This window comes from Ailuropoda melanoleuca, chromosome 8 (assembly GCF_002007445.2).
Source record: "Ailuropoda melanoleuca isolate Jingjing chromosome 8, ASM200744v2, whole genome shotgun sequence".
Taxonomy (NCBI): domain Eukaryota; kingdom Metazoa; phylum Chordata; class Mammalia; order Carnivora; family Ursidae; genus Ailuropoda; species Ailuropoda melanoleuca.
Genome location: NC_048225.1, coordinates 64,612,077 through 64,631,142, shown reverse-complemented (window position 1 = coordinate 64,631,142; position 19,066 = coordinate 64,612,077). Strand labels below are relative to the sequence as shown.

General features: G+C 47.9%; 2 protein-coding genes across 2 annotated transcripts; both read right to left on the bottom strand.

The window, feature by feature from the left end:
* Positions 1-6: 6 nt before the first annotated feature.
* Positions 7-3,346, bottom strand: LOC117803532 (MAGE-like protein 2). The gene is made up of 4 exons (XM_034667632.1): positions 3,311-3,346; positions 2,881-3,138; positions 1,220-1,968; positions 7-145 (listed from the first exon to the last, which is right to left on the bottom strand). The coding sequence occupies exons 1-4, from the start codon at positions 3,344-3,346 to the stop codon at positions 109-111; spliced, it is 1,080 nt and encodes a 359-aa protein (XP_034523523.1). The 3' UTR covers positions 7-108.
* Positions 3,347-11,006: 7,660 nt separating this feature from the next.
* Positions 11,007-17,941, bottom strand: LOC100476918 (histone H3.3A). Its single transcript, XM_002926695.4, has 3 exons — positions 17,770-17,941; positions 16,379-16,532; positions 11,007-11,652 (listed from the first exon to the last, which is right to left on the bottom strand). The coding sequence occupies exons 1-3, from the start codon at positions 17,895-17,897 to the stop codon at positions 11,524-11,526; spliced, it is 411 nt and encodes a 136-aa protein (XP_002926741.1). The 5' UTR covers positions 17,898-17,941; the 3' UTR covers positions 11,007-11,523.
* Positions 17,942-19,066: the final 1,125 nt, after the last annotated feature.

Genomic DNA, 19,066 nt, shown 5'->3' with positions numbered 1-19,066 from the left:
CCGGCTTCCTGGGTCCAGCGGAGGCTTTCATTCAGAGGTCACCGTGTGGCGCTGTCTCTCCCACGGGGCCACGGAATGTGGGCCTGGGAAGGAGGGGGGCAGTGGCTGCTATCGCACCTGACCCCCCAACTCCTGGTCCCGACATCTGTCAGGAGACAGAAACCACAGCAGCTGTCGCAACAGAGAGCATTGATTTTAAAGGCTTGTTAAGGATTGTTAAGTCTGTAAGAAAAACATGTTAACTAGTAATTGAGCGAGTCCAAAGAAAACCATCAGGTGTCAGGAGGGCAGCGGCCACTGGACACAGCCGGGCTCCTGGGATGCGGGACCTCTGGGAGCTTCTGCGTCCCTGTCTCTGAAACAGGGGGAACAATGCTTATTTCTCAGGGGGGCTGTGATAAGAGCGGGAAAACTTAGCGTGGTTGGCTCGGCGCACGGTGAAGATATTCCAAAACCTCTGTTCACCCCGAATATGAAGCCAAACCCCGTCCTTTAACGTGTTTGGCAACCGTTCTCAACATTAAGTTTCTGGGGCTCTGGAAATCTTGGGCTAAGCCATTGTTCTTCGTTTCCGGAGAGCAGGACCCGAGGCGGACTTCCCCGGGCCCCCACCCCTGACCCTGCAGGGCAGCGCACAAGGGAGGGAGGCTCTGGGGAGATCCCAGGTAGAACGGAGCCGAAATCCCTAACAGTGGAGGGAGCGTCCTCTCTCTGATGTGGCCGTTCCTTGGAAAAACACCCCGTCCTGCCAAGGACTGCTTTAACCTGCCTTCTCTTCCACTCGCTGCCAAGTGCTTGATTCTGCCAGGTGGGGGGCGGGGGAGTCTCCGATTTACTGAATGGTCCTGTTAAAACCTTAGGGCAAGGCCGCCTTGAAGGGGATACCTGTGCTGGGGTCCCCTCCTCAGGCCTGCCCAGGCCCCTTCCCCAGACCACGCGAGAAGCTGAGCAGGGCCTGTAAGGCGCCCTGGGGAGCTCCCATCCCGTGCTCAAGGTCATCTAAATACCCGTCCACCTTTGCTGTCCCCCCTTGGCTTCTCCAGGACCTGGGATTCCTTCTTCCCGGGGGGGGGGGCACCGCAGGCCTTGCGGTGACCTCCTAGCTGATCTCTTTGCCACACTCCGCAAGGCTGGTTCCTAAGACCTGATCCTGAAGCCTCGCGGGGTGTCTCTGGTCCTGACCCGGGTAAATCCTGCGCACCCTCCAGGGAATGACAACCTGGCCAAGCGCTCAGCCCCGCCCCTTCCCTCCGGAGCGTCCCGGAACGACGCGCCTCGGCTTGACCAGGGAACTGGGGGCCGCCTGGTCATCCTTTCTCGCAGTTCCCAGCAGAAGCTGAGCCCGAGGTAACGACAAGGCCGAAGTCGGAGGATGGCAGCCGGGCAGGTGGGGGAGGCCGGGGTGCAGGGGCTCCCCGGAGTGTCCCCGCAGCTCAGGTCCAGGCCGCTCGAAGGCTGCGGCGCAGCCAGCGGGACACACGGAGGGACGCGGCTGCGGGGGGCCACGTGCGAACGGCGTCTCGGTCCCCGAAGAGTGGGTTTTCTTCCACCTCCTCGGGAGGCCCAGCTTTGTTTGCCCGGGGCGGCGAGCAAGCCAGCCTTCGGCAGGATGGGCGGCACCTTCCGGCCGCGGCTGCAGCTCGCGGGCCTCCAAGCGGACAAGCACTCGGGCCGGGGTCCCAAACTCGGGGGCCGGAGGAGCTGCGAGGACAGCGAGCACGCGTCCTGCCCCGGGAGGCTGAGGCCCGGGCGGGCACGGCGGGGGCGCCCAGGGTCGTGCGGGTGGTTGGCGGGGCGGGGAGGTGCTGGGGGCTCGCAGCCGAAACCACGCGGAGGGGCGTGGCTGGAGGCGTGGTCGGGCCCCGGCGGGAACACGAGGGGCGTGGTCTTGGAAGAAGATCTGGAAGGGGCGTCGTCAGGGAGCGTGCGGCGAAGGCTCCGGAGGGATGTGGTATTGGAAGACGGGACCTGGGAGGGGCGGGGTTAAGAAGGGAGAATTCTTGGAAGGCGTGGCCATAGAGGGAGCGGCGAGATTTCCTGAGGGGCGTGGTGTGGAAGTCGTAGTCCAGGAGGGGCGTGGTCAAGGAGGGTGTGGCGGGACCCCCAGAGGGCTGTGGTCTGGGCGCGGTTTGAGGGCGCAGCGGAAATCTGTGGGCGTGGTGCCGGCGGGCGCGGCGGGATCCCGAGGGGCGTGGCCGCGGGCAGCCCCTAGAGCTCACGGAGCGTGGGGCGGGACGAAGGGGAGGCTGCGGGTGGGGGCTGGCCTGCTGCGGGGGCTCTGTGGGGAGGTCTCCCCGGACTCCTGAGGGAGAGGACAGGAGAGGAGGCCGTAGGGGGGAGAGAGGTCCGGAGGCGATCCCAGAAGCGCGCCGGAGCGACAACAGGGCGCAGGGGCGACGCGCTAGTCTCGAGGGTCGTGGAGGACCGGAGTCCCCGAGCTGAGGTGGACGGAACCCCGGGGGACCCCGGCCCGGCCCCCCCAGTATCGGCTCTGCGCTGAGCATTCGTCGCACGTCCCCAGATGTCCTCCTACCACTTCGGTCGCTTTTGCCTGGCCAGCCCCATTTCTGTGATTAGCATTAAAATGTTCTCATCCACGCGAAACCTAAAGGTAAAGAGGTGCTACCTGAAACCTCAAGGTTCATGTACACTGTTTATTATACATCTTAAAAACGCTCACTCTTGGGGGCGCCTAGCTGGCTCCGTCAGTGGAGGACGCGACTCGATCTCGGGTGGTGAGTTCGAGCCCCGCTTTGGGGGTAGAGATTAGTTAAAATAAATAAACTCAAAACGCTCACTCCTAAGCCACATGAAATCACCTCCTGTTGCACCAATGGTCCCTGAGTTCCAGACCGGTAAACTGAGGCTCATGGAGGTTACCTGTCCTGCGGCGGTTACGGCATAGGTCAAGCTAATTTCCTCCTCAACCCCTGCAGGTGCCTCAGTTGCATACGTTGGCGGCAGCGCAAGGATGCAACCTGGGGGTCCAAGCAGGACGATTCTCGCGAAGCGGAACCACGGGCCCACGGGCCCACGATGGGTCCAAGACTGGGCCGGGCTGGGCAGGGGAGATGGAGATGCTCTGCCATCTCTGCGGTGCACGCCGCGGCCCCCGGCCTCATAGGGTCCTCGGGAAAACTACACGGGAGAGAGCAGGTGTTTCGCACTCAGTACAGCCTTACTGGGGCTGGAAACAGGCGGGTAGCGAGTCAGAGGCCTTGCCTGGGAGGAGTGGCTTCTCTGCCAAAATACCTGCGGTGTGCTACCGGGGCTAGCCGCTCGCGTGTGTTTCCAGACCTTTCCCAGGCACGTGCACGTAATCTCTGCGCGTGAACGATAGGTCCATAGCCACGCATATACTTACAAAGGTTTTGGGTTGTTTACTGTGTTTGTTGTTAAACTCCTAGGAAGAAATATGCTACACTATCCCGCAGTTTGCTCTTTTTATTTAACTGTGTAGCTTGGACATTTTCCCACATCCGCATACATAGGTTTCTCTGCCTCATTCTTTTTAATGGCTACATGGTATTTCCTAGGATCACTACATAAAATTTTATTTACCCATTCCTCCACTGATAGACTTTACATTGTTCAGATTTCTCCCTTATACAGAACAGTGCTGCAATATATAGGTTTATCCTAGAAATGCATATCTCTACATTTCTAGGGGATAGAAGTGGAGATTTGGGGAAGAGCATTAAAGCATGTATGTACACATGCTCCTTCGTGAATAGTGCAATTATCTTACTCTCTAAAAAACTGAACAGTTAGGGGATGCCTGGGTGGCTCAGTTAGTTAAGCACCTGCCTTTGGCTCAGGTCATGATCCCAGGGTCCTGGGATTGAGTGGCGAGACTGGCTCCTTGCTCAGTGGGGAGCCTGCTTCTTCCTCTGCCTGCAGCTCTCCTGCTTGTGCTCTCTGTCTCTGACCAATAAATAAATAAAATTAAAAAAATAAAAAATTGAACAGTTCACTTATTCAAGTTTTTTTTTAAGATTTTATTTATTTATTTGACAGAGATCGAGAGCGAGCATGAGGAGGGGATCTGCAGAGAGAGGGAGAAGCAGGCTCCCCATGAGCAGGGAGCCTGATTCCGGGCTCAATGCCAGGATCCCGGGATCATGACCTGAGCTGAGGGCAGACACTTAAGTGACTGAGCCACTCAGGCGCCCCTCAAGTTTTTTTTAATTTATTTTTTATTTTTTAAAGATTATTTATTTATTTATTTGACAGAGATAGAGACAGTGAGAGAGGGAACACAAGCAGGGGGAGTGGGAAAGGAAGAAGCAGGCTCACAGCGGAGGAGCCTGATGTGGGGCTCGATCCCGTAACGCCGGGATCACGCCCTGAGCTGTAGGCAGACGCCCAACAACGCTGCCACCCAGGCACCCCCAAGTTTTTTTTTAAGATTTTATTTTAAGTACTCTGCACCTGGTGTGGAACTCGAATTCAGGACCCAGAGATCAAGAGTCATATGGTCCACGGATTGAGCCAGCCCGGAGCCCCTCTTATCCAAGTTTTTTAACTTACACCTGTGTTGGATTCCCATATAATCTTGGTTCTGTTTCTTTCTCTCTCTCTTTTTTTTTTTTTGAGATAAATTTATTTTTTTATTTGGGGGGAGGGGCAGATGAAGAGGGAAAGAAAGGAAGCAGACTCCCCACTGAGCAGGGAGCCCTTGGCAGGGCTCAGTCTCAGGACCCTGAGATCATGACCCTGAGATCATGACTTGAACCGAAACCAAGAGTCACAGGCTTAACCAACCTAACCACCCAGGTGCTCCTACCATGACATGTGCTTAAAGGAAGTCTCTTCTCCTTTTTCTAAAATTTCATAGTTCTTGCATATTTTCTCTTGCAGATGAACTTCAGAATTAAAGTGTCAGTTTCCACTAAAAATCTTGTTAGAATTTTTGTTGAGATTGTCTGTGTAGATCAATGTGGAAAAAACTAAGATCTTTACAGTGTTGAGTATTTCTATCGAGGCACATAGATCTTTCCTATGGCCTTCAAAAAGGTGTGTTTATTTTTTGAATAATTCTAACACATTTCCTAAGTTTATTTTTTGATATAGATTAGTGGACATTATGGATAGAATTTTTTATATTACATTTTTATATGTTGATCTTATAACCAGCAGTTTCATTATAAATTTTAACTAGTTATTGGTAATGTATAGAAATTCTGTTGACTTTTATATATTTTATAACCTGCTATCTTATTGAGATCTCATGAAAACCAATAATTTTGTAGTTGAAACTCTTTGGCAAATTAATATTGTTTGTTAATGATAACAATTTTATAATAAAACTAGCAGTGGCTATTTATTGAGCATTTACTATGTTCCAGGAACAGTTCCAAGCACTTGACATGTTTTGATTCATGCAATCCTCACAACCCAGACAACACAGACATAGAAAACTCGCAACAGCAAACAATCATTCTATTTCTCCCATCTTACGGGGAGACCCCCCACCCCCACCCAAGTTCCCACTTTCCTCCTCAGTTACTTTCCATTTCTCTCCATTGTAAGCAAAACTTCTGGAGTCACCTCTTCCTGCTGTTTCCCATTCCTCCAATTCTCTTTGTTTTATTTTTTTAAAGTAAGCTCCACACCCAACGTGGGACTCGAACTCATCACCCAGAGATCAGGAGTGGCATGCTCTACCGACTGAGCCAGCCGGGCCCCCGGAAGTGTGCTCATTTTATTAAAACCCCAATGTCTCTTGAATCTGCTCCAGTTGGGTCTTGAGCCCCCTGCATCAAGACCACAGTGACCCCCATGTTGCCAGTTCCAGCGGGCAACTCTCAGACCCTCCCCTACTTGATTTGGTCGTATCCAACAGTGGCCGCTGCCTCTCTTCCTTGGAGCACTTTCTTCTTTTGGCTTCCAGACTCCATAGATGCCTGGCTGTCTTCCTTGGTCTCCTTCGGAGCTCCGAGGCTGATGCAGAGTGCCTCAGTCTTTGGACCTCTTCTCTAGCTACACCTGCTCCCTTAGTGACCTCATCTAGCTTCTTGGCTTCAAGACCCTGTCTTTGCTGGTGACTTCTAAATTCTGTCTCCAGCCCAGACCTCCTTCCTAGACCCCAGGCTCCTATCCAACAACCTCCCTGAAATCTCCACTGAAACCTAGTAAGCATTGCGGTCTCAGCATGTCCATAGCTAAGATCCTGCAGGCCCCCAGATCTGGCTCCCATCATGCCTCTGATCGCTCTGCGGGTCTCGGCTGTCACGCCTGCTCCCTACTCGGTCTGCACACACCAGGCTTGCTCCCCAGAAATCCGGGATTATGACCTGAGCCAAAGGCAGATGCTCGACGGACTGAGCCCCCCAGGCGCCCCAGAAAATATTTTAAATGAAAGGCACAACCAAGAGTCACGTGTTCTTCTGAGTGAGTGAGCCAGGCACCCCTCCAGGGCCAGAACTCCTAAGCATGAAGCTATACTGCAAATAACGATTCCCTTTTTAACAAATATATATTTTCTCGTTGCCTAGAACTTTCCAAAACACATTTAATAATAGTGGTAAAGAGAAGTCTTCACAATGACTTTAAGAGAATGCCTCTTACCTAGGGTTTCACCACTCATGTTACTGATTTGACTTACTTTATCAAGGGTTAAGATATACCCACCTGATCCTATTTCATGTAGGGACCAAGGCTTGATGGCATAAGAGGATCGTAGTCCGGGGGCGGCTGGGTGGCTCAGTGAGTGAAGCGTCTACCCTCGCTCAGATCATGATCCTGGGGTCCTGGGATCAAGCGCTGCATCGGGCTCCGGGCTCAGCAGGGTGCCTGCTTCTCCCTCTGCCTCTGTCCCTCCCCCTGCTCCTGCTCTCTGTCAAATAAATAAATAAATAAAATCTTTTAAAAAGAGAAGAAAAAGAAGAAGAAGATAGTATCCAGTGGGGACATAATAAAAAATGCATATATGGAAAGATCAGTCCTGGGGAAGGTCCTGAGGATGTGAAGGCCAGTTGGCCCATGAACTGGACAGGCTTCTCGACCCCTCTCCTGTCCCTGGAATTTGAGTTCTGCTTGTCTTCCCCGCTCCCAGAAGCTGTCCCCAGGACGGCCTTGAGACAGTGATGTGGTGCTGGCACCAGCAGGAGAGAGGGGGTACGTGACTGAACCCCAGTGAGGCCTCTCTATGAAGCGTCAGGATGTGGCGGGTGGGCGTGGGGATCCACTATCTTGCGGCCCCCAAGACAGGTCTCGGAGGTCCTTTCCCTGTGCTCGTTCAACCTGCCGCCTGCCCACCTGGAAGGCCCGCCTTTCTTTCGTCTCTCCCTGTCCTCTGAGCAGAGCGGCGGGTTTTAGATGACAGCCCCGGACGCGCCCTGGAAGCTTGAGAACCAACTGTTGGAAGTTTGGAGGCGGGAGTTTTCTTCACAACTGTGCAAGGAACAATGTGGAAGCAGGTTTACTTTATCAGAACTTACCACTCTACTCACGCATTTACTAAATATGACGTGTCAGGCCTTGGGTTTTCACATCTATTTTCACTTTATCCTCAAAATAACACATCGGGTCCCATCCATTAAGGTTACAGAGGCTTCAGTGTTAGAATCGGAAGGAAAGCAGGAACTCTCATTCATTCTAGCATGACTCCAAGAGATCATTATTCAGGTCTACTATGCACTGCCACTGGGGCTGCGGTGGAAAGCACGGTGAACCCGTTCTAGCACATTCTAGCAGAGGTTGTCAATAAAAAAGCCACAACGTCATTTCAGCTTTGGATAGATTCGAAGGAAATAAAGCCAAGGTTGGACAAAAGGCATGTGGGCAGAGGGTCTGGCTGCAGCTTAATACCAGAGGTGGACGGAGGAAAGCCTGGCGAGGCCTAGTCGCACAGGCCCCAGTGAGTTTAGATGTTATTCGGTGCGCAGTGGGAGCTGCTCGGTATTTAAGTGGGGGAACGACCTGCAATGACTAGTTTTAGAAGCGTTTCTCCAGGGATTGTGGGAAGGGGCCCGAGGAGTCGGAGCGGTGGTTGCACGCTGACTTAGGGGTTGCTGTGGTCCCCGGGGAAGGGGGCAGCTCGGACGATGACGCTGGAGGTGTTCAGCGCCCAGTTTTGGATGCACTTCTTTGGAGTACGAGTCAACAGGATTTAATGGCGGTGGGGGCGAGGGAGGAATTAAAGGGGGTTGCTCCAGACTGAACAGGTGGTGAGATGGGCAGCGGGTTTTCTTGTGATTTCTGTAGCCTGCTCCCCCCACCCCATTTCCAGTTCTTTTTTCTGATGTTTCCGCGATCAAGACTCGCCTTCCCCTCCAGCACTCCCAGCAAAATCAGTGACTCTTACACCACTGTCAGAGCGTGGGAATTAAAGAGCAATGCCCTAGATTTAGTCCACTGGGAAACAAAGTCCATTTCCTCCGTGGACTGGGTGGCTGTGGCCAAGTGTCTTCATGGGTAAAATCAGCCTGTAAGGGCATCCACCTCACAGGGTCGAGGGATTTGAGTTGCAGCCCCTTTAGTATTACATCCTCGGCATCTAGAAGATCCTTGATATGTTCAAATGCGCACATTTGAACTTGTTCCCTCTCTGATTTTAGGCTCTTGGGATTGGAAGGGAAAAGAGCTTAAGATTATAAAGCATTCACTCATCTAACTGTATGAGCCAGACGAGAGTCCCTCCATATGCTTGAGAATGAAGTTTCCAAGTTCCTTCGAAACGTTCTTCCGGTTAAAGTATTCCGAATTTCCCAGGACCTACTTACCTAAAATTATTTTTATCTTACCTTAAAATTTTGTAGGGTTTTTCTTCTGTAAGCTTTAGACTAGGAACATTTTTCTGGAAGCTTAAGAGGTGTTAACTGGCTGTTTTCCAAAGTTGCTTTAGTATTCAAAAGTGGGTTACCTTGTTGAAGATGTAAGACTGCACCTAACCGAGAGCGGTGAGTTAAGTCACAGCCCCCACATGTCACTTTGGGCCCAATTCCAATTCACCAGACTCTTCCTGAGTAAGCCTGTCAAGTAATAATTCCAAAGCATATTGGGGAACAGGATTACCAGCCTGTCATTGACCGTTAGCCCAGGGGCCAAGGGGGTGGCAGATCACTTACATCCCAGAGCCCTAAAATAGCCCTGAACTCAAAGCTTCTATGCATGTATATAAATTAAAACTTGAAATAAAACAAAAACTACTATGCACATAGTATATACACGTCCATTAAGAATACTCCCCGCCCCGGGGCACCTGGGTGGCTCAGTCGGTTGGGCATCTGCCTTTGGCTCAGGTCACAATCCTGGGGTTCTGGGATCAAGCCCCACATCGGGCTCTGCTTCTCCCTCTACCCTTCACCCCTGCTCACTTGCGCACACACACGCACACGCTCTCAAATAAAATTAAAAAAAAAATAACAATCCCCCCGAATTTCTCTGCCTCATTTGCAAGTAATGAACCACCTACTTCATAGGAATAGAATACGTGTCAAATATTAACAGACCATGGAATATTGAGACAAGCTCATTACAATGGCCAGACATCTGTGTACGGAGAGTGCCAACTTTATCTATTTTGTCCCAATTTTTTTTCCTAACTGTTCCATTTTGTCACATACAAGGTATTGTGAGTTAGTACCTCAACAGTGAGAGCAGTTAAGTACTCCTCACTTGTTTAAAATGAACCGTTACCATACCCATTTCATGGGGAAACACAAAAACATGCTTTTTAAAAAGTTCACGAAGTTTTAGAGCAAAATTTAGTACGGATTCTAAGTGAGTTGATTCAAAGGATGGCATCCCCTGTTTGTAAACAGGTACTAGCAGCTAACTTCTGCCCTGTTGGAGACACCCACTTTCCCTAGTTTTCATGAATAGACCCCACCATCTGTCCCTTTGCACTGCAGACTGACGGGGAAATTCATGAAAAACTGGCTTTTGGGGGGCAGCCTGGCTGGCTCAGTGGGGCATGTGACTCGATCTTGGACTCATGGGCTGGAGCTTGCTTAAAAAAAAAAAAAAAATTGGCTTTCTGTAGCTTGTATTACAATGAATAACACTCTGGCCAATACTCCCAAGTAATACCAGTGCCTACCTGAAGTTCACATGAAGGACTGCCCTGAAAACTACGATCCCATGTCAAGAAGTTAGAAACAGGCTCTAAAACTAACCTCGTGATTCTCTAAGTGATTTTTGATGGATAACATAAAAGTGAAGTTACTGTTAAAAAAGAGACCGAGAGCAGGAAGGCTACGTTCTACCCTATCGACTGGGTGTTCTCAGCCCATCGACCACATGATTTCACTTCACTCCTAGAGCAGCCTGACGCGCCCAAACGTTACAACTAATGTCATTACAGTAGGGATGTGTCATATGCTTTGAAAGGCTTATTTCCCTCATTTCACACTCTTCATCCCAATGCTAAATAAAACAGCGCTAAGAGTTCACTGTTGGTGCTTGAGAAATAACTTCCGGGTTAATACAGCATCTTGAAAGAGCCAGATTCCAATGTGCTAGTTCTTCAGCCTAAGACTTAACTGTTAGAGTTGCATTTAAATAACCATTGAACACTCCAAGTTTAATCGTGTAATGATGTTTAGACACGTACCTTCACTACTTACAAAGATTTAACTATTTCCACGTGGTTCTGTTGGCTGGCTGGGTTCGGGAATGATTGGTTTAGAATACAACATATCAAAGGAGTTGAGATCTGGTTTTCACAAATAAATTTACTTTCTGCAAATTTTATTTTTGAAAGTTCTTACTTAAGTCATCTCTGCATCCAATGTGGGGCTTGAGCTCATGACCCCAAGATCCAGAGCACGCTCTCACGACTGAGGCGGCCAGGTGCCCCTAGGCTCTGCCAATTCTAAATCAGGAGGAAAGTCAGTAGCTCTTGTGTCCTTCCCATACAAAACTACTCCTTTCCCCATCTTGCAACAGCCTCGTCTCAGATGTGAGGTGACAAAACACTTGATACTAAAATGATTTTTAATACAGAAATTTCAAGTGGCTTAACTCTACGGCTAAGGTGGATAATAAAGACCAAAAGCAGGTATAGTTTAATGTATTTTAATAGCAAACTTACAGGAACAGCACAGAAGACAGACAACATTAAAAACATGTACTTGCATGTAGGACAACTCAGTTAGAAAAGTGAGCGAATGGATGGATCTACTGTACGATACAAATGCTACAAACACCATTTAGTTGCCGTCAATAAGAAATTTACTTGTTTTAAAAAAATCCAAATGCTGGCATTGTCCAGAAAAATTTAACAGGTTTATTTATAATTGTTATAAAGTTGAACTGCTGAAACGTGTTCACTGAAACTTTGACTTGCATTAATGCTTTATGTCCCCGCATTTATATTAAAAATTCACACACAAATGAAAATGGAAAAACTGCCAATACCTGATTTCTGTCCCCTATTTTTCCACTTGCAATCATATACTTAGGTACCTTTGACCCCATGGAAAAAAAATATCTAACGTTCAGAACTACCAATAACAGGAAGAAGAGAATTTTTTTTTTTTTTTTAAAGAATGAAATGTTTTCCATCATAGTGGATTCTTAAGCACGTTCTCCACGTATGCGGCGCGCTAGCTGGATGTCTTTTGGCATAATTGTGACACGTTTGGCATGGATAGCACACAGGTTGGTGTCTTCGAACAGGCCCACCAGATAGGCCTCGCTTGCCTCCTGCGAAGGAATGAGAAAAAGGTATTAATGGTGTTGTTACGACAGTCAAGATGTGCCTGCATCAGTTACAACGATGAGGTTTCTGAGCCCTGTGAAAACCTACTTCAGGCGATGCTGATCCGCTACTGACTGCTCCCACGGAAACACGCTTTCCGCTTCGGCCCGCAGATGGTGATGAACAGTGAAAAGTTCAAGTTCGGAAATCTTTTATCCACTAACACAGAATGTCAAATTACTTCATTACTAAGAAAGTTTTCACTTGTCTAATGTTTAACATGTGATTTCTTATAAACTGAAATGTCTTAAGGAGATCCAACTTAATCCAAGAAATCCCATTTCCGTCCCTCACCCTTGCTGTGATAAAGGGAATCATGTATCCAATCCAAAGTAATACTCCCTCCTCCTCACCAGTGTCCTCCTTACTCTCAACCCACCACTCCAGTACCTGCTTGAACCCTTGCCTTGCCAATAATCCACTATAGCTGACCACTGGCTCCCATAACTTGGTCCCCATCTACCTTTCCTTTTATACCTCAAGTTTGATCACACAAGGACTACGGGTCCCAGAACACACTAGATAGGTCTTACTGACAGACTTTGACCTATTTGGCCTAGATGTGCCCCCTCCCAGGTGTACCTTCCTCTATGCACCCCAACTTGTAACGGACTTTTTACCCTCTAGTATTAATATCGATCCCTCTAGTTTTTCCCATTACACTTCAAGATTCCTTGAAGGCATCCTCTTATCCCCACCAGCGCTCACCAAGTGCCGGCCTAGGGACTGTTCAGGGACATGTGGCGTGGGAAGAGGAAAAAGAGGAGCTTCTATTTATAATTAACTCAATTGTTCGTCTATCTTACAGCTGTGTGGAAACTTGAAGCATCCTTTATTATTTATTTATTTATTTATTTATTTTTTTATTTTTTAAAGATTTTATTTATTTATTTGACAGAGATAGAGACAGCCAGCGAGAGAGGGAACACAAGCAGGGGGAGTGGGAGAGGAATAAGCAGGCTCATTGCAGAAGAGCCTGATGTGGGGGCTCGATCCCATAACGCGGGGATCACGCCCTGAGCCGAAGGCAGACGCTCAACCGCTGTGCCACCCAGGCGCCCCTATTATTTATTTTTTTAAAAGATTTTATTTATTTGACAGAGAGAAAGACAGCCAGCGAGAGAGGGAACACAAGCAAGGGGAGTGGGAGAGGAAGAAGCAGGTTCCCAGAGGAGGAGCCCGATGTGTGGCTCGATCCCAGGACTCTGGGATCACGCCCTGAGCCGAAGGCAGACGCTTAACGACTGCGCCACCCAGGCGCCCCTGGAAGCGTCCTTTAGTTGAAGCTGTAACATCTGCTTACTCCCTCTGGAATGAAGACTCTGTTACTAGCCCAGGCATCAGCCCAGCTGTTCTAGTGGACGCAGAGCACAAAATGAGAGGTTATTTGGCCCTGTCTCCTCTTAGGGAAGTTACTTCTTTGTTCATGATACTTAGAAAAAAAACCCAGGTTTTTATAGTTGCTATTTTTGTCCTAATAAAAATTTTCCACTTTGGCATCTTTAGGCGATGATAAAACTAAAAATGACACAACCAAACACTTGAGCAACTGAAGCCACGTATGCTACACGATACACAAGATACGTAGATGGAACAGCCAGATTCGCTTTTCACAAACATTAATTAATGTTTAATTAATTCAAATGATTTACATCAATTCATCGTATGGAAAAATCACTTCCTGCACATTCATCATACCTTCATCTTTTTTGCTGTTATGTCTCTCTTCTACAAAAATGTGTCTCATCCAAATTTTACCACCCCTACACGTTCTTCGGCTGCATTTGTTAAGAGTCAAATCGTATTTACCCATTACAGCCTAGCTCAAGACTTCCGCGCACGAGAAAGCGAGCGGTTCTCTTAGTCCAGCTCCCAGGTGCAGGTAGCCGTGAACTCCTCCTAATTCCTTGGTGCTCCCGGGCCTCACACACCAACCACCTCATCTAAGTTACTTAACAGTCTCATGAGAGTCAACAAATATTTATTCGTTAAAAAAAAATCCAACCCCAATTAAGTTTGCATCATTTCCATGCAAACATTACGAAGAATGTATTAAAAGCCAGAGACCTACCCAGGGACTCATTCTTAGGATATACCAAGAAATGCGTAAGAAGTTAGGAGAGCGTGGCATACCGTAATAGCCCGCTCTAGCGGTTCTCATGCACACCAGAGAGTACAACCGACGGCCCTCGGGGAAGATACCCGTTTAATTCTGTTCCACCCAACATCACCTCACGACGATGCCCATCTGGAATGCTTTTGCACAACAGCACTATGAGCCGCTTTGTGGACGAGCCAACAAGAGGCTCTGTGATTCTGAGACCACTTAAGAGCGGCAGGATCTGTGGGCATCCTGGCACTGGTCCGCCAGGGCATGTGGCAGCCTGCGGCTCTTACTGCAGTCTCAGAACCTGGCTACTGCTGGTTCTACAGGCCTGCGTCCGTCAGCTCTGGGGGAGTACTGGCTACCCACAACGGACTGGACCACGACCCATACACTTCCAATGTGTCATACAGGCCCTAAGGTCTCCTGAACATTAAGGCTGTAGTGGGAATTAAAGACTGCCATGTCAACTTACAGCCCAACAAATATCACTTTGAGATAATGGCAAAAGAAAAAAAAAACAAAAACATCTCACAACTGGAAGGAAAGGCTCATTTACAGCATCGAGTATATTCAAAACACCAAGGCCTGTCTTTTTAACACAAGGATACCTTAGTCCAAACTCTCAGACGTTGAAGGCAAAGCTTAAATCTGAAGTTCGTCAACTCCTGAGCATCTTGGCGGCAGAGCCAGACTGACTTCCCCACCTGCTCCTGCACCACCGCCCCTTCTCATTCAGCTCTGTCAGGAAACTTGTCAACTGTGTGATTCTCAAGCCAGAAACACAGCGACTTCTGCCATTTTGTTTTAACCACTCTCTTCTATTAATTTCCATTAGCAAATTCTCCACCTCCACGTCTTTAAGAGACCTGCAGTGTGCGTATAAACACATACACAAAAAACTGAAACAGAATCCTCTTTCCAATAAAGATCTAACTGCTTGAGCACCACAGGCAGCAGAAGCAAACATTTTGCTTAAAACCAGCACCACCATACTTACTAATTTAAGACACACCCCTTAGTCACAGGGACAAGAGTTCACAACTGAATTAAAAAAGACGACAGTCTTCTACCCGGATTGTTTAGTCATTTCAACTGACAAGGACCCACCACTGACAGGTAAGCTCAAACATGTGGGACTCCCAAGGATAATGCGTTCTTGAAGCACAGTAGGGCTAACTAACTAGAACACAGGGCTAGCAGCTCTCTATCAAATGCTTGTCAAGCTCAGTGATGTCTGTAGTAAAAAAAAAATAGTGGGGTAAAACGTGATTTACAATTGTAGTAATCCACAAGACGTCAAGATAATCAATGATTAAAAGAGAAAACAGTTTTAAGTCATAGCACTGGAAGATTTTAGTAGTTTGAAATTTCAGTAATTTCCATTCATTGAGAATCTAATGGATGCCTACTCCTGGAATCCACCAATCAAATGAAGCTCAGACTAACCATAGAAACAGCTCAACCAATTACACTTCAGTAGAGAATCCACCTATCAAATCTCCCTCACATATAAAGCAAAGGCTCAGCACAGCAACAGCAGCCTTGAAAATCCTGCAGTGGAGTGTGTGGAGCCTGTGGACCCTCCCCAGCCGGGATTCTGACCCAGGTCTGTGGTGCCCAGCAACCTGCAGTTGTATCACTCCCAACCCCACGCTCTGACGGAGGCGGTAGTCTTACCACACTGTGAGATTCACTCATCTAAAAGAATGCCAAACACTCTTACAAAATAGGTTACACTTTCCCGACTAATTTAATTACACCCTTACACATAATCAAGTATCTTCCTTGTGGGCATTTCAAGTTTTTATCTTGGCGCAAAACACAAGTATTTCCGATACATAACCACCTCTAAAACTGTATTTCTCAAGAGTTCTGATGCCCTGGTGCTAAGATTAAACTCAACAGCTTCCCATAAAGTGGAAATCCATAATCCTCTTTAGCTGACTACAAGTCTTGAAATCCCTGTCCCTTAACACGTACAGTATAATCTTTCAGCACACCTTTGCTTCCTGTCCCCCATCCAATCCCACCTGCCCTGTGCTTCTATTACCTCCATACACAGCTCTTCAGCACAGCCTATTCCCACTCCAGACCCTACACGCTCTCCGCTTGCACCTGCCTCTTCAGAGCCAGTAAGACATTCATTCTATACCCTTTCACAGCGGTCACTTTGAAGCTGATCACCAACACAGACCATTAGTTCTATGTCTTTGTAACGTCCCACAACACCCACAGACAACAAGAGGGTTCTTTCCCCCTTTATGCACTGTTCTCAAAGTAACGTGTAAAATTTAAAAATGATATATAGGAATTCCCACTAGGCTTTGGCATCAAATGAGTTCAAATTAGAGGACTCTGTGACCCAAGTGGGTTCAAATGATATTTCTGTGTATATGACATTGAGCAACTTAACCTTTCTGACATCTCAACAGAGAAGTAAAGGTATCATCCACCTTACAGGCTTGTGATGATTAAATTATCTAAGCACAAGTAAAGATTTAGAATTATTCTTGGCACCCAGCAGGGCGGCCACCTCTCAGAGCCTTTCCCACCCACCATTTTACCTGCAAAGCACCGATAGCTGCACTCTGGAAGCGCAGATCTGTTTTGAAGTCCTGAGCAATTTCTCGCACCAGACGCTGGAAAGGAAGTTTGCGGATCAGAAGTTCAGTGGACTTCTGATAACGTCTAATTTCACGGAGTGCCACAGTACCAGGCCTTAAAACGAAACAACAAAAAAGCCATGTTAAAGAAATGGTTACCAAACATATAAAAAAAAGGATAAGTGGTTAGCTTTAAAGAAATGCAGTCATTTTCCAAAAAATAAATCACCCATTTTCTGTTCTTTAGCTTCTGTATAAAATTTCACTTATCAATTTATGATGTGAATATTCAAGCCTATCAAGAGCAACGACAATACCTTTAAAGCAAAAAGCATATCGAAGTAGCCTTGGCAGGGAGTTTATGCAAGTCCCGTTCATCTCCTTCATCTGTAACACAAATGTGGCCATAACTTCTGTCGTCATTACTTAGGAGGGTGTTAGGCCACTAACAAGAGTCCCAATTCAGACTCTTTTCAACTTGGCACCATACTCTTTCCCACCCGCACCCCCCTCGATTCTTCTAACAGACCTACCAACACCACCCAATGAGCCTCATTTAAAAATACTCCTGTGGTCTATTTAAGTTCGATTCCCCTGAGTACATTTACTCTGACTACTGCTCATCCCTCAGGAACGATTCAATTTGAACACTCACGACTATGCAGTGTTATCTTCCACATGGAAGATGATTTTTGTTTTTTACTAAGTAATTGTGGCAAAAAATGTACCTCCAGCCTGACTTATTTTCTTCTGTCAAATGAGCTTTTTATTTTAGAGTAACTATAAAATCATTTGAAGAGACTAAGTATGGACAACTTCTGCCCTCTAATGGCAGATGCCCTTAACAACACTGCTCAGGGTAGTTCAAAACCCACCCCGCTAAGAGAAGGAAATAAACCAATTCAAGTAAATAAAGGATGAGAACTTTACTCAAAAAAGACATCCCCCATCTTGGTTACTGGTAAAATAAAATTAATATTAAAATCTGTCATTTTACCAAAAGTGACAGCATCCTCAGAAACGTACTTTTAAAACACTTCACTATTTAAAAAATACAGATTACTAACATAACTAAATAAAATGTCACTCTATCCCATGAACGTTATTAGTGATTCAATAGGTCTACTCTGGGCAGTTTCAAAATAAAACATTCCAATAAAACCCAACACTAAATTATATATATATATATTTTCCCCCCAAGGATTAGTAAATATTCAAAAGGGGAAAGACACCGGCTTCCCGGAAGCAAAAAGTTTGCTTATCATACATCTTTGCGTTATTTAATATAAATACTGCTTCCGTGGACAGACTTTGTCCCACTATTTTATTTCCTCTTTTTTTTTTTTAAATACCTGTAACGATGAGGTTTCTTCACCCCTCCAGTAGAGGGCGCACTCTTGCGAGCGGCTTTTGTAGCCAGTTGCTTCCTCGGTGCTTTACCACCGGTAGATTTGCGGGCAGTCTGCTTTGTACGAGCCATGGTAGAGAGACCTCTTTACTTACCTACCGGCATTAAAAAACAAACATCATATATGCAACTACCAAACATCCAAGTTTTCCTGCCACTACCATCACCCCCCTCGAATATCTGGAAATTATGACCAGTACAAAAAAAACCAATGTCCGTAATGTTATATAATTCTAAGGGGTGCAGATGACGTTCTACCACCCAAACAGGACTTCCTGAAACAAACTATGGTACTAGAAGACTGTCAGCATTAACGCCAAACATCTCTCAAAATGCCAAATCCGAGCGACAAACGGCAAAACAAAAAGACCCCTAACAGTCTCTGCTTCAATTTCTTTAATTAAAGCAGAAATTGGGAATGTCTGTAAACACCCGATCCACGAACAAGTCAAAACAACGAAGCCACAAACCACAGAAAGGTCGAGTCAAATTTCAGTATTAAAAGGGGGGGGCTTTTTTTCCCCCCCCCCCCCCCCCCCCGCGGTTGCCCCCCAGTGCGCCTCGCAGCGCACAGATCTCCGTAAATATCGGCAAACAGCCCTGGGTTCGCGTCTCTACAGCTCTCGAGGGCCGATAGGGCCGACAGCTCCCGCGAAGGGCCGTCCACAAAGCCCCGTCCCCGCGTCCGGTCCGCGGGGGCTCCGCGGCGACATCACCCGAGTGCCCGCAGCCCGGCTAGCAGCACTGCTCGAAACAATCGCGCCGCCGATCCGCTGCCTCCCGAACGCACCACACACCAAATCGCTCCAAAATGCCCCGATCCCCTGCCACGTGCCGCCCTCCGAAATGCAAAAGTTTTTTTGCATTTCAAATGCATCAAGTTTCCGCTTCTCCAAAAAAGGAGAGAAAAATGTCCCTCTGCGAAAAACGTTCCCCCGTTTGTGAAACGGGGAAGAGAGAAACGGGGGAGAAAATATGGTCGGTGACCAGAGAAGAGAGACAAGATGGTGAAGCTTAGCAACAACTGTGGGGAGGCAGCAAAAAGCGAGTTACCCCGGGGTGGGAAGCGGCGGCGATTTCCAGCCTTTTCCCGCCCGAAAACCGCGGCCCGGGGCCCGGGGGCGGCAGTTAAGGGGCCCGCGCGGGTCGTGGTGAGGGTCTGGGGTCCCGGAAAGGGGCGGCGGGCGGGATTTCGCCGAAGAAAGAGGAGCCCGGGGCGCGGGGAGGAGGGAGAGCGGCTC

Bases quoted from the DNA above. Each gene is read 5' to 3' on its own strand.
- LOC117803532 (XM_034667632.1), bottom strand. From the start codon at position 3,346: ATGGACCTATCGTTCACGCGCAGAGATTACGTGCAC. The intron at 3,139-3,310 runs GTGCCTGGGAAA...TCTCCCGTGTAG, and splicing joins CGCGCAGAGATTACGTGCAC to TTTTCCCGAGGACCCTATGA. The intron at 1,969-2,880 runs GTAACCTCCATG...CGCCCCTCCCAG, and splicing joins CCGTAACCGCCGCAGGACAG to GTCCCGTCTTCCAATACCAC.
- LOC100476918 (XM_002926695.4), bottom strand. From the start codon at position 17,897: ATGGCTCGTACAAAGCAGACTGCCCGCAAATCTACCGGTGGTAAAGCA. The intron at 16,533-17,769 runs GTATTTAAAAAA...TTTCGTTTTAAG, and splicing joins AAGAAACCTCATCGTTACAG to GCCTGGTACTGTGGCACTCC. The intron at 11,653-16,378 runs GTAAAATGGTGG...ATTCCTTCGCAG, and splicing joins CAGCTATCGGTGCTTTGCAG to GAGGCAAGCGAGGCCTATCT.